This window comes from Solanum dulcamara, chromosome 12 (genome assembly GCF_947179165.1).
Source record: "Solanum dulcamara chromosome 12, daSolDulc1.2, whole genome shotgun sequence".
In the NCBI taxonomy this organism is placed as follows: Eukaryota; Viridiplantae; Streptophyta; class Magnoliopsida; order Solanales; family Solanaceae; genus Solanum; species Solanum dulcamara.
The window spans coordinates 23,717,964-23,732,027 of NC_077248.1; the positions used below are offsets into that span (position 1 = coordinate 23,717,964).

The window sequence follows — 14,064 nt, forward strand, 5'->3', positions numbered from 1 at the left end:
AATATTTATTATTAAATTTGGTTCATTCATATATAAGACGTATATATATGACATACCTTATATTTTCACCTTTTTCTCAAATTTAATAAGAACCCTTCTCTCTATATTTCTAAAATGAACAAATGAATAAATATCCCTAATCATTTTTTCTAAAACTAAGTTTAAGGACTATCTTTGGATAGGCTCTGAGGGATGCCTAATACCTTTCCCTCGAGTAACTAAAACCCTTACTTAGAATCTCACAGGTTTCCTAAATCAAAACAGAGTTTACATTTACAATGGTTTTCCTAATATTTTCCTTAAAATTAGGTGGTGACTCTAAACAAACAATTGCAAAATCAGAGGCATAACCATTTTTTATGTTGTGAACTATTTCGACCCGTTCGAAAATAGGGTGCGACAGCTAGCTCAATTGGGAGTTCGGCTTGAAGAGAATAACGAAGGTGGAGTTAATATTCGGGATGGGTCTGCATCCTCACTCGTGGCAGAGGTAAAAGAGAAGCAAGACCAAGATCCCGTCCTTCTCCAATTGAAGGAAGTTGTTCACAAACAATAGGTGATGGTTTTTACCAAAGGGGGAGATGGTGTGTTGAGGTACCAAAATCGATTGTGTGTCCTGAATGTTGATGATATTCGAGAGAGGATTATGGCCGAAGCGCATAGTTCTAGATACTCTATTCATCTTGGCTCTACAAATATGTATCATGACTTGAGAGAAGTTTATTGGTGGAGTGGAATGAAGAGAGATATCGCGGAATTTGTTTCCAAGTGCCCGAATTGCCAATAGGTTAAAGTTGAGCATCAAAAGCTATATGGGTTAGCTCAAAACATAGAAATTCCAGAATGGAAGTGGGAGATGATCAATATGGACTTTATTACGGGTTTGCCAAGGTCCCGAAAACAACATGATTCGATTTGGGTAATTGTGGATAGGATGAAAAAATTGGCTCACTTCTTGGCAGGTAAGACTACTGACACCGCAGAAGATTATGCAAAATTATACATTCAGGAGATCGTCAGATTGCATGGGGTTCCCTTGTCTATCATCTCAAATAGAGGAGCTCAATTCACTTCCCAATTTAAGAGATCTTTTCAGAAGGGACTGGGTTCAAAGGTGAATCTTAGTACGACCTTTCATCCCCAGACAGATGGCCAAGCGGAGCGCACCATCCAGATGTTAGAGGATATGTTGAGGGCATGTGTACTTGACTTCAAAGGAAATTGGGATGATCACTTACCTCTCATAGAGTTTGTATATAATAATAGCTATCATGCAAGTATTCAAATGGCTCCCTATGAAGCCTTGTATGGGAGGAGGTGTAGATCACCAATTGGGTGGTTTGAAGTCGGTGAAGTTGAGTTGATTGGGCCTGATTTTGTTCACCAAGCTATGGAGAAGGTGAGAGTTATTCAAGATAGGCTAAGGAAATCCCAAAGCCGTCAAAATTCTTACACCGATGTGAGGAGGAGAGACTTAGAGTTTGAGGTGGATGATTGGGTGTACTTGAAAGTGTTACCCATGAAGGGAGTCATGAGGTTTGGAAGGAAGGGAAAGTTTAGTCCTCGATACATTGGTCCTTACCAGGTTGTGAGGAGGATAGGGAGTGTCTTTTATGAATTGGAGTTACCCTCGGAGTTAACTGCCATTCATCTGGTATTCCATATTTCGATATTGAAGAAATGCTTGGGCGATCCCTCATTGGTAGCCACCATTGAGAGTATTGGAGTTAAGGATAGCTTGTCATATGAAGAGGTTTCGGTCCAAATCCTTGATCGCCAGGTTCGCAAATTGAGGAACAAAGAGATCGTCTCAGTCAAAGTCTTATGGAGAAATTAATTTGTCAAGGAAACCACATGAGAAGCGGAGGAAGATATGAAAGCTAAATATCCGCATCTATTCATGCCCATCAATGAGAATGTTGAAGGTAATATCCATTTTCTTGACTTGAATTCGTATGTGCATTTTGAGTTTGAATAGTAAATTATTTTGAGAATTTGATTGGTTGGATGACTGAATTCTGATTATGATTTGTACCTCGACTCCATCCTTGGTTTACTCATTATTCGAGGATGAATGATCCAAAGGGGGAGATAATGTAACACCCCCAAAAATTTTCACTAAGATTCAGACCCTTCTTCACGTGCGTGTAGGATCGAACTCGACTATTGTGAAGTGTATGCATGAGTTAGGATGAATTCCCAAGTAATTTAAGAGTGTTAGAGGTTATGTGGGGTCACAAAGGATCCCTAGAACCAAGCTAAGTCCAAAGAATTCATCTTGGCTAAGTTTTAGAATGAGTTCGTATAAGGGGTTGACTTCTAATGACCATATCTTTTGAAATATGATGATATGGGTGGTCCATGACCTATTAAATTAAAGGTCTTTGAGTCGTCTTTCCAACGACTCCAAGATTGTAATTTTTAGAGTTTGGAGTCAAAAGTTATGACTATCCTAAGATGAACTAGTATTGCAGAAATTTCAGGCCTGGGTTGTAACTGCAGGAAGCTTGGGCTTGGCGCCGCAGTGGCGCGATGCGGCACTATAGTGCCAGGAACCAGCCTCAGTAGTTTGGTCCCTGGCGCGGCACGCCACTATTGGATGTGCAGGGTTTTTAAGCATATTTTCCAGAACCCAGAAAATTTAGGCTTGGCATTGTAAGGGCGCGACGCGCCACTATAGCGCTATAAAACAGTCTCAGTAGTTTGGTCCTTGGCGCGATGCGTCACTATTAGATGTACAAGTTTTAATCCTATATTCGACTTGGCGCTGCAGTGGCGCGACGCGCCACTATAGCGCCAGGAGGATTTTAACCCGTTTTTCCAGATTTTTGAGGAAGGGAAAATTAGACATTTTCCCTAATTATATATACACTGATTTGGTCACGATTTGGACCATAATTTTCAATCCATTGCCTCTCCCAAAATGCCCTAGACATCCTGTCACACCCCGGGAGGGTACCCTAGACGTGGCCGGCACTCAGAAACCATTTCTGGCTCCCAAGCGAACCACATAGCCTGATCACACATCTGTTCATTCATTCAAACAGCGGAAGACTTAAAATAAAGAGAATACTTGGTGGACAATCCCAAATCAACAGTCTAACTCAAGAAAGAAAGGCCATGGGCCAACAAATCAAACTCCAATCTTTGTCATTAAAATAGTTTGACAAGAATAATTCAAGGAAATAAAATACTCAATCGACCCATCACTATCTAGTCTATGAAGCCTCTATCACTACTATCTAATTGGTGCCAATGACAAGTTCATGGATACCTCAAATCAAAATGGAAAGGGCTAACTCGATGCAAGAATAACATAAGCGGTGTCCTCCGAATGTAGGGAAGGACTCACCAATACGCTGAGTGTGTATAGATCCTCAATGGTGCTTCTATTGGCGATCTCTTAAACATGTCTCTGCATCATGAAACGATGCAGGTCCAAATGGACGTCAGTACATGGAATGTACGAGTATGTAATATGGCAGAATGAAACATACCTCAAGGAAGAATAACGTTGATTCAAATATCTCAAAACCAGAAAGATAAGAGAGACTCAATCAAAGTGTCATAAGTCTAAAGTAAGAATACATTTTAGACAAAGGCCAATCATATACCATACAATCCAATCATACACAACACAGTTCAATCAAATCATTTACAATTCTATTCAATCCAATCACAAATCATCTAATCCCATCCAATCACATATCGTCTAATCCAACTCAATCCAATCCAATCACGTATCGTCTAATCCAACCCATCGCACATCACCCAATTCGATCCAATCATATATATAATCAACTCAACAATCAACTCAAAGGACTCAACTCAAATAAATATGCAAATTAAATTATGCAATGCTTTACAATTCAACTCAATCATCTACAATCACAATCAAACCAATCATATCAAGCACAATCCATTCAATTGGGAGTTTCTCTAACCGACAACTATCACCATATGAGCGAGTGATAGTACAAGAAGCCGACGTTGTTGCCGCGTCCATTCATACCTTGCCAGGGTATGAACGAATCAACAATCATGGATCCATAACCAATCAAGTCCTATCATGTCAGGATAGTAATTTAGGAAACATCCGACTTTAACGGTCCAATCCTCTCCTACGTTTGGCGACGTAGTTATTGGTTCGAGTATGGACTATACTCTTACCCAATTCGGTGCTCGATACTCCTCCCAAGACTCAATATGCTCATATCTATCAAGTGAGTAAAATACTCAAAATACTCATTTAGTCTCTTAGGACTTATTTTCAAATCAACTCATTTAGTCTCATTGGACTCTTTCAAATCAACTCAATCAATCTGGTCTCATTGGACCTTCATTCCCAATCAACTCATCTTAATCATCAAACTCTTCGTTTTGAATTTGATGTCATCTCAACTCAATGAATGCAAAAAAAAAAAATATTAGATGCATTTAAAACATAATTTCAACTCCTCAACTCAAACTCAAAATAGGCATTTTTATGTAAAAATATTCAACTCATTTATACTCAAAATACTCATGTTCAAAATGAAAATTAAAAGACTTCTCAAACTCAACTCATGCTTAAACTCTTTTTAAATTAAAGATGAAAATAATCATTCTTTAAACTCAAAATAGTGTATAAATAATTTATGCAAAAATGTTCACAAATTATTTATTTAAAACTCCTTCTAAAAAATCATTTATACTCATATAAGAAGAATACCTCATTTTTTTCTTTGAAAACAATATTGTTTTTATTATACATAAAAACCAACAATTTCAAACTCAAGACAATTTATGATAACATTTAATTCTATCCAATCATTTCTCCATTTATTTAGCCAATCTTTTGGGGCTAAATCATGACTCACCAAGACTTTAAATCAACAATTTAGGATACTCAAATATTTAAGTTTATAACAAAAATATGTATAACAACCCATATCAATCAACTCTTAGACATAACAAAATATGTATAACAACTCATAGCAATCAACTCATATCAAACATGAAGCATTTATCAATTTCTCAACTTATCAATATCAACATAACAAAATCAAGTTAATAGATGTATAAACCCATTAGGACATAAATCTATCAAGAAAACTCAATTCCTATGAACATTCAAAATATGTATAACAACCCATATCAATCAACTCTTAGACATAACAAAATATGTATAACAACTCATATCAATCAACTCATATCAAACATGAAACATTTATCAATTTCTCAACTTATCAATATCAACATAACAAAATCAAGTTAATAGATGTATAAACCCATTAGGACATAAATCTATCAAGAAAACTCAATTCCTATGAACATTCAAAATATGTATAACAACCAATATCAATCAACTCTTAGACATAACAAAATATGTATAACAACTCATATCAATCAACTCATATCAAACATGAAGCATTTATCAATTTCTCAACTTATCAATATCAACATAACAAAATCAAGTTAATAGATGTATAAACCCATTAGGGCATAAATTTATCAAGAAAACTCAATTCCTATGAACAATCAATCTCAAGGAGGATGTAGGGCACATGGGTGGAATTAACACATGCTTTGAGTAGCCTTACATACCTTGGTGAAGACTTTGAAGAAACCTTGATGTTAGGTCTTCAATGGAAGGCTTGAATTCTTGAAGTCCTTGAAGGCAATCCTTGTTGGAGATGGATTTGAAGGAGAAGAGAGTGGATTTTCTAGGGCTTTTAGAGAGATGAAGGGACTGAAAATAATGGTCCAAAACGTCCCAAGGCTGATGTATATATAATTTGGGAAATGCCCAAATTGCCCTTCATCTAAAATCTGAAAAACGGGCAAAATCCCTGCAGTGATAGTCTAAAGTAAAATGGTCATAACTTTTGTTTCCGAACTCTAAAAAATACAATCTTGGCGGCATTGGAAAGAAGACTCAAAGACCTTTAATTTGATAGGTCATGGTCCACCCAGTTCGTTATATTCAAAGAGATATGGTCGTTTGAAGTTGGCCCTTATACTAAATCATTCGAAAACTTAATCGATTGGAGTTCTTTGGACTCGGCTTGGTGTTAGAGATCCCTTACGACCCCTAAGCACATCTAACACACTTCAAATACTTAGGAATTTATCCTAACTCATATATAAAATTACAAGTCCTTCGGTTCGAGTCTACACACACGTGAAGAAATGTTCGAGTCTTTGTGAAACAAATTCCGGGGTGTTACACATCCTCTCTTCTCTCTCAATCCATCTCCAACAAGGATTTCCTTCAAGAACTTCAAGAATTCAAGCCTTCCATTGAAGATATAACATCAAGGTTTTTTCAAAGTCTTTACCAAGGTATGTAAGGCTACTCAAAGCATGGGTTGAGTCCACCCATGTGCCCTACACCTTCTTTGAGGTTAAATGTTCATAAGAATGGAGTTTCTTGATAGGCTTATGTTCAAATGAGTCTTTTCAACTATTAATTTGATTCTTGTTATGTTGATGTTGTTGAGTCAAGAAATTTCTAAAATCTTCATGTTAGTATGAGTCGATGGATATGAGTTGTTAAACATACTTTATTGATTTTCTTAACTATGTTGATTATGTTAAATATATTAATTTTCTTAAATATGTTGCTCATCTTGAATTGCTGATTTAGAATCTTGGAGTTGTGATGAGTCCCAAAGGATGCGTTAAATGAATAGAGGAGCGATTGGATAGGTTTGTATGTTGTTATAAATGCATATTTAACTAATCATGAAAGATACGATTGAGATTGATCAAATAGTATGATTGAAAGAGGTTTGATTGTGATAGAATTGATGATTTGACAAGGTTCCAAATTAGACTTGTCGATATGATTTGATTAAGTTGATTGGATGGAGTTTTATGAGCATTGAGTCTTGGGAGGAGTATCGAGCACCGAATTGAGTAAGAGTAAGTAATAACTTAAATCCAATAACTACGTCGCCAAACGTTGGAGGGGATTGAACCGTTAAAGTCGGATGTTTCCCCAAAATTATTGTCCTGACATTATAGGACTTGGTTGGATTGGATCCATGATTGGTTGATTCGTTCATACTCTGGCAAAGTATGAACGGACGCGGCAACAACGTCGGTTTGTTGTACTGTCACTGGATCATAAGTAATGGTTGTCGAATAAGAGAAACTCTCATAGAGGTCTTGATAGTACTCTCAGTCGGATTGGGTTGACTTATATGTGATTGATCCCGTCTAAATCATATCCCTATTTAGACTTAGGACACTTGATTGAGTTGTTCTTTCTCTTGAGATGAGATTTTGAGTTGATTTGATTCTTCCTTGATGTTGTTTCATTCGGCCATTTTACATACTCGTACATTCCATATACTGACGCCATTTGGCCTACATCATTTCATGATGCAGAGACAGGTACTAGAGATCATCAACCGATGCACCGTTGAAGATCTTCTCGCTTCTAGCTAGTTGGTGAGTCCTCCCAGTTTACGGAGGATATCGAGATCATCTTTATAGCTTTGTTTTGTTTCCTTTACTTTGATCGTTGGTAGCCATGGACTTGTCATTGGCACCTCCTGGATTGTTGATAGAGGCTTCATAGATTAGAGTGTGGGAATGTTGATTTGTTCGTTTGACTAGTTTTATTCTAGTTGATTATTGATTTGATAGTTGTTTGGCCTTTGGCCCTAGATTATGGATAGTAGTCCTATAATAGAGTCTTCCGCCAATAGAATGTGAATGAATAAAAGTGTGACTGGACCAGGTGGTTCGCTTGAAGGCCAAAAATGGCTTTCGAGTGCCGGCCACGTCTAGGGTAACCTCCCGGAGCGTGACAACTAATGGAGACCCGACCTCTGCTAGCGAGAAAGTCCCCCTCCCAAATTCCTCTCGGTGCTAAGTAATCTCCCAACAGAATATATCATAAACGTTGAAATACCAAGTTCATCATAAAATACTTGAAATTAATAAGAATAACTCCTTTAACAAATCATGATTCATAACATAATCCATTCATAAGAGAAACTTTATCTAAAGCATCCTAATAATTACAAATGTTTTTATAAGATTCATATTGTCATTTAGAAGCATCCTTAAATCATAGTTCATAAAAATTATAGTGCATGCATAACCTCAAACACATGGCTCATAATTATAAAATAAGCATAATGCATGTGTTCATGTAAAAATCATTGAAACATGCTATTTAGATCAAATTATGCATAATAAGATCATTGAGAATGAATAAAACCATTAATAATTGAAATCAACACATAATCACAAAAATACATAGGGTTTAGGAAGAAATTATAAAGTAAAAGTGTAGATTATTTGGGACTTCATGGATGAAATTCTCAAATACCTCAATGAATTCTAGACTTGAAATTGAAAAGGAGACTTGAATTCTTGAAACCCTAGCTTAATTGGAAAGGGAGACCTAGGGAAAACCTTGGATAGAAGGCTTCTCTTGATTCTTGAATTTTTTTTGACTTGAAAGGTTTAGGGTTCTTGATGGAGAAGAGAAACCCTATGTGAGTTTTGAAAGAGTTTTTTGAGACTAGGATGTTTAGATGGATGGTTATGAGAGGAAAACTAGTTAGTTGAATGATATACTCATTTAAAACTCTCAAAAATGACTTGGTATAGGGTTAAAAAGCTTTGGAAAGGACCAAAATTACTCTGGAAGGCGTGCAAAATTTTTCTGAAAAGTTTTGCAGCAGGCCTTTCACGAAAGGTTGTATGGTCCATGAAAACTTATACCGATCGTATAGGTGTCCGTGAAAGTGTGACTATCTGGAAGATCTTCATTGAAACGGGCATAACGTTTTACATAGCACTCCAAATGAGGTAACTTGATAGTGTTAGAAAGAGGATTCATAGTCCTTTAATTTGATAGATTGTGGGCTACCTAACTCTTTATATTCTAGGAGATATGATTATTTGAAGTTGACCTAAGTAAAATCTTATATTAAAAGTCAATTGATAAGAAAGTTTTTAACTCAACTTTTATTTATACTAGAGGATTCTTGTGACATTAATTCATCTCCAAATCTATTCTCACACTAAAGAATTGACCTTAACACCTATGCACAATTCAGAATCACCCGGTACAACCCTATACGCATATGAAGAATGATACGGATCTTAGCTTAGAAATTTTTGGGTTGTTACAACCGTTGACCCTGCTATAGCAGCTGACACGCTGCTACAGCCGGTGCTTCCATAGTGAAAATATTCTCTCTATGGTAGAATGACGTCAGCTCAAATCAAGTTTGAATTTCAAAATTTTTGTCATGCCATCTCAAGTTAAAATTAAAAGGGAAATTTTTATGATTTCCAAAAATTACACAACGAGGTGTTCTTAATAACGACTGAATAGATCATTATAAATAATTAGGATTAAGTTTATTGTTGAATGATCTTTATTGCTGATATTGATCCAAAAACAAAGATAGTAGGTACAATTAGTCATGAACGGTTCCATCATATTGTAATTGAAAGGTCTGATCTATAGTCATTAGGGCCTCCTAAAATGATCTACTATTAATAGTATCAGCAAATGGATATTCTTGTGCTTCCAGACACACAAAACTCCACGTATTTTCTGTACAATCAAAGAGGATTGATTCCGTAGAAGATGAGATCATTAAATGACAATTCACTGAATTTCATCTTTGTGAGATCGTTAAAATTGTACCAAAGACGTCCTTAAAGTAAATCAAATTAATATAGCTATCTTTCTTCTGACACAATAATGTATTATGAATTAGTATGAAAGTAATTAAGTTTAGGCTTACCTCCGGATAAGGTCAAGAATGAAATCATATCCATAGGTTACCACATACGAGAAGAAAACGTATGCTTGTGCTACGGATGTCATGGTTAATTAATACGAATTTTCTAGTCTTTTTCAGGTAATTAATACAAAAAGGAGGAGGCACTCAGTACAAGCCGGACCTTTTCACATACCCTTTTCAAGCCTTGGAAACAGCCTCTGGCAGAAATGCAAGGTAAGACTGCGTACAACAGACCCTTGTGGTCGGGCCCTTCCCCGGACCCTACGCATAACTGGAGCTTAAGTGCACCGGGCTGCCCCATCATCACATTTTATGTTATTCTGTGCAACAACTCAAATTATTTTATTCTCCTTACTTGTTTGTTTTCTATCTAGTTCTTCCTTAAGATATATAATTATGGCTAAGATTGCAAGAGTAATTATTAGTAGATTACTTATTGCAACAGAAGTTTGTCCTTCAAAATTTGTGGTGAAGCGGCCACTTCCTCAAGTGTTGGCAACCATCAATGAAGAAGAGTCTTATGCTTGAACACTCGCTTGGCCAAATAATTGAAAGAAAACAGAATATGACATGTATCTCTTATAGCTTAATTTTCTATGTAAATTAATTGTGTCCCATAGCTGATAGCTCTATATATAAAGCCCCTTAATTCGACCAATATAATATGGTATGGGTCAGGGGTTATCATAATGCACTGTCTCTTCTCCTTTATTTTTTTTGCATATCTTTGTGCCAACTTCAATCTTGTAATCTTTATTGCCTCTTTTTTATCAAGGGTAAATGAGTAGTACTTTTCCCCCCGCTTTTTACAGTTAGCTAAGTCGAAACGAATGCCTACCATGTGATTATATCAATGGTTGAAATTGAAGGACTTTATTATTCGTTTTATATATGCCCGTTACAAGTTTTTCTAATACAGTACTCTCGTTGGCCTCAATTCCATTTTACGTGAAGACATACGACTAGATACAAAATTTAAGAAGTAAGGAAGACTTTTAACATGAAAGTCACATTTATTGTTGGCAACCTGAACTTTCTCTTTATTGGTGAACCTTGTAATCTCTCTCCCTTCCTATACTTCCTATGTAATTATTTTTTTTTAAAAAAAAAACATATCATATTGATCCCAATTAACAAGTCATGTCATTAAGAGTAAAATAAATATACTAAGATGCAATATAATTTCCAAAAATACAAAAGTACACTTTTTGAAATAGATTAAAAGAAAAAAAGTGTGTCACAAAGTAAATAAAGAAAGTACAGTTATAGATAGATACTCTTCTTTTTTCTCATATTTGTTGAACTATATGTGCTTCAAGGACTAGTATTGGTATCGTAATGATTTTACTGAAGCGATCAATTTCATCCCATTTTTTACCTTTACTAACATATATGTTAAAGTACAAAGTCAATTATTATTTATTTTTAAAAAAATGATCTTCTTTGTATGTAAAATAACAAATACATAAAGATCTTATAGTTTTGTCAATCATGTTAAAGCTATAAATCGAACTAGTCACTTAAAAGTGAAAAAGAGAACCAACAAAAAAAAAATCAAGATAATGCGTGGACTCATTAGGGTAAAACATTAACTTAAAACAGTAAGATCATGTTAATGCATTGTCAAACTATTATGCAGTCAAGTCAACATTTCCAATTTATGTGAGAAATATTATCATGAATATTAGTGTCCATTAGTTTTAGACGGTAAGGAATAACAACATACTATATATATATAATTGGTGATTTCCCCTGTCAATAGGTTGAAAGATGGTTATCAACAATAGGAAAGTTGGTGTGTAAATTGTTTGGACCCTCCAATATTTTGTGGGGTTAATTTAGAAAGCATCAACAAACTCTCAACCTTGAACCATCCTTCTTCTACCTCCATATAACACCATCCATTTTCCTTGTCAACAAGAAATTATAAGCAGTCTTCGGTCTGACTTAGGGGGTCTTCTCAAAAACAATGGCTAATCCTCCAAACATAAAGGCCTTAGGTTGCTTTCTTCTTCTCAATCTTTTATCTTTTTCATCATTTTCTTATGCATTAACTAATGATGAAGCAGCTTTCATTGCTCGTCGCCAGCTAATCTCTGGTACCGGTGATCTTCCTAATATAGTTGAATATGAAAAGAACATTGACTTGAAATTTGAAAATCCCAGGCTTAAGAGGGCTTACATTGCTATTCAAGCATGGAAGAAAGCTATTTACTCTGATCCTTCAAAATTCACAAGTAATTGGGAGGGTGCTGATGTTTGTGCATACAATGGTATCTTTTGTGACAAAGCACTTGATGATCCCAATATCTCTGTTGTTGCTGGGATTGATCTTAATCATGCAGACATCGCGGGCCACCTTCCCGTGGAGATTGGTTTCCTAGCCGATGTTAGTCTTATTCACATCAATTCTAATCGATTTTGCGGAATCATCCCCAAGAGCATTACCAATCTTAAACTTTTAGACGAGATTGATTTTAGCAACAACCGTTTCGTGGGGCCATTCCCTAAGATTGTGTTGGAGTTGCCAAAACTTAACTTCCTTGATCTTAGGTACAATGATTTTGAAGGGTCAATACCTTCTGAACTATTCAATAAGAATCTTGATGCCATCTTCCTAAACAATAACCGATTCTATTCCACTATACCTCCAAATATTGGAAATTCCAATGCCTCAGTGGTGGTTTTGGCTAACAATAAGTTCCACGGTTGCATCCCTCATAGTATTGGCAAAATGGAAAACACATTAGATGAGCTTGTTTTCACAAACAACGATCTCTCTGGTTGTGTGACAGAAGAGGTCTCTAAGCTCAAGAGCCTAACGGTTTTTGACATTAGTAAAAATAAATTCATAGGATCCTTGCCTCAAGGTTTGAAATTCATGCAAAAAGTGGAAGTACTTGATATTGCATCCAACATGTTCAGAGGAAAAGTTCCAAAGGATATTTGCACCTTACCAAATTTGGGTAATTTTACATTCTCTTATAATTATTTTGATGCCTTAGATGAAGGTTGTGCACCACCACTTCCAAAAAATCCAATGCTAGATGATAAGGAAAATTGTCTGAGAGAAAAATCAAATCAGAGAAACGAGAAAGATTGTCAATCTGTTTTAAGCAAACTTGTGGATTGTAGTAAAGATAAATGTAGATCTAATAGTGAAGGACCAGCTCCAAAGAATCCAAAAACCCCTATGCAACCCAAAAAAAGCCCTTACACCCCAAAACCACCAAAGACTAACCCACCCAAACCTGTACCAAGTCCAAAACCAAAGTCACCTCCAGTTTACTCCCCACCTCCACTAGTGGCATCACCTTCCCCACCAGTGCCAAGTCCAAAATCAAAGCCTCCTCAAGTTCACTCCCCACCACCACCAGTGCCTTCTCCTCCCCTACCAATGCCAAGTCCAAAACCAAAGCCTCCTCCAGTTCACTCTCCACCACCACCAGTGGCTTCACCTCCGCCACCAGTGCCAAGTCCAAAATCAAAGCCTCCTCTAATCCACTCTCCACCACCACCAGTGGCTTCACCTCCGCCACCAGTGCCAAATCCAAAACCAATGCCTCCTCCAGTCCACTCTCCGCCACCACCGGTGTCATCATCTCCACCGCCAGTCCCAAGTCCAAAATCAGTGCCACCTCCAGTCCTCTCCCCACCACCATCGGTGTCATCATCTCCACCTCCAGTCCATTCTCCACCACCATCAGTGCCCAGTCCAACAACAATGCCACCTCCGGTCCATTCCCCACCACCACCGACTTCATCACCTCCACTTCCAGTGTCCAGTCCAAAACCAATGCCACCTCCAATTCATTTTCTGCCACCACCGGTGTCATCACCTCCACCTCCACCACATGTTCATTCACTACCTCCTCCTGTCTCCTCTCCACCACCCCCAATCTTTTCTCCTCCTCCTCCCGTCCAGTCCCCACCTCCACCCAAACCAGTTCAATCACCACCTCCTGCTCCTTTGGCATCTCCCCCTCCACCTGTATTTGAGGAGGTCGTCCTTCCTCCACACTTGGGCTCAATTTATGCATCACCACCTCCACCAATTTTCCCTGGTTATTAAGGGGGATGCATCACTACTATTTTTCTTATTTATCTTAACAATATTATTAGTTCAAAGAAGTATGTACATATCCACATTAAACATGCACAATTAAAGAAAGTTTATTGTCCTTAGTTCCTCTTCTTGCACTGCACTTCGTTGTATTTGGATGACCACAGATGTTCTGATTGAACAAAATAGGTTCACTTTTCTTTTAAGTATGTGTTGCATTTTGGACATGCTTAATTTTAT

The 14,064-nt window shown here is 36.9% G+C and overlaps 1 protein-coding gene across 1 annotated transcript; it reads left to right on the forward strand.

Moving 5' to 3' along the window:
- The first annotated feature begins 11,730 nt into the window (after nucleotides 1-11,730).
- On the forward strand, nucleotides 11,731-13,833 carry LOC129875689 (pollen-specific leucine-rich repeat extensin-like protein 3). Its single transcript, XM_055950957.1, has one exon. The coding sequence runs from the start codon at nucleotides 11,731-11,733 to the stop codon at nucleotides 13,831-13,833; it is 2,103 nt and encodes a 700-aa protein (XP_055806932.1).
- Nucleotides 13,834-14,064: the final 231 nt, after the last annotated feature.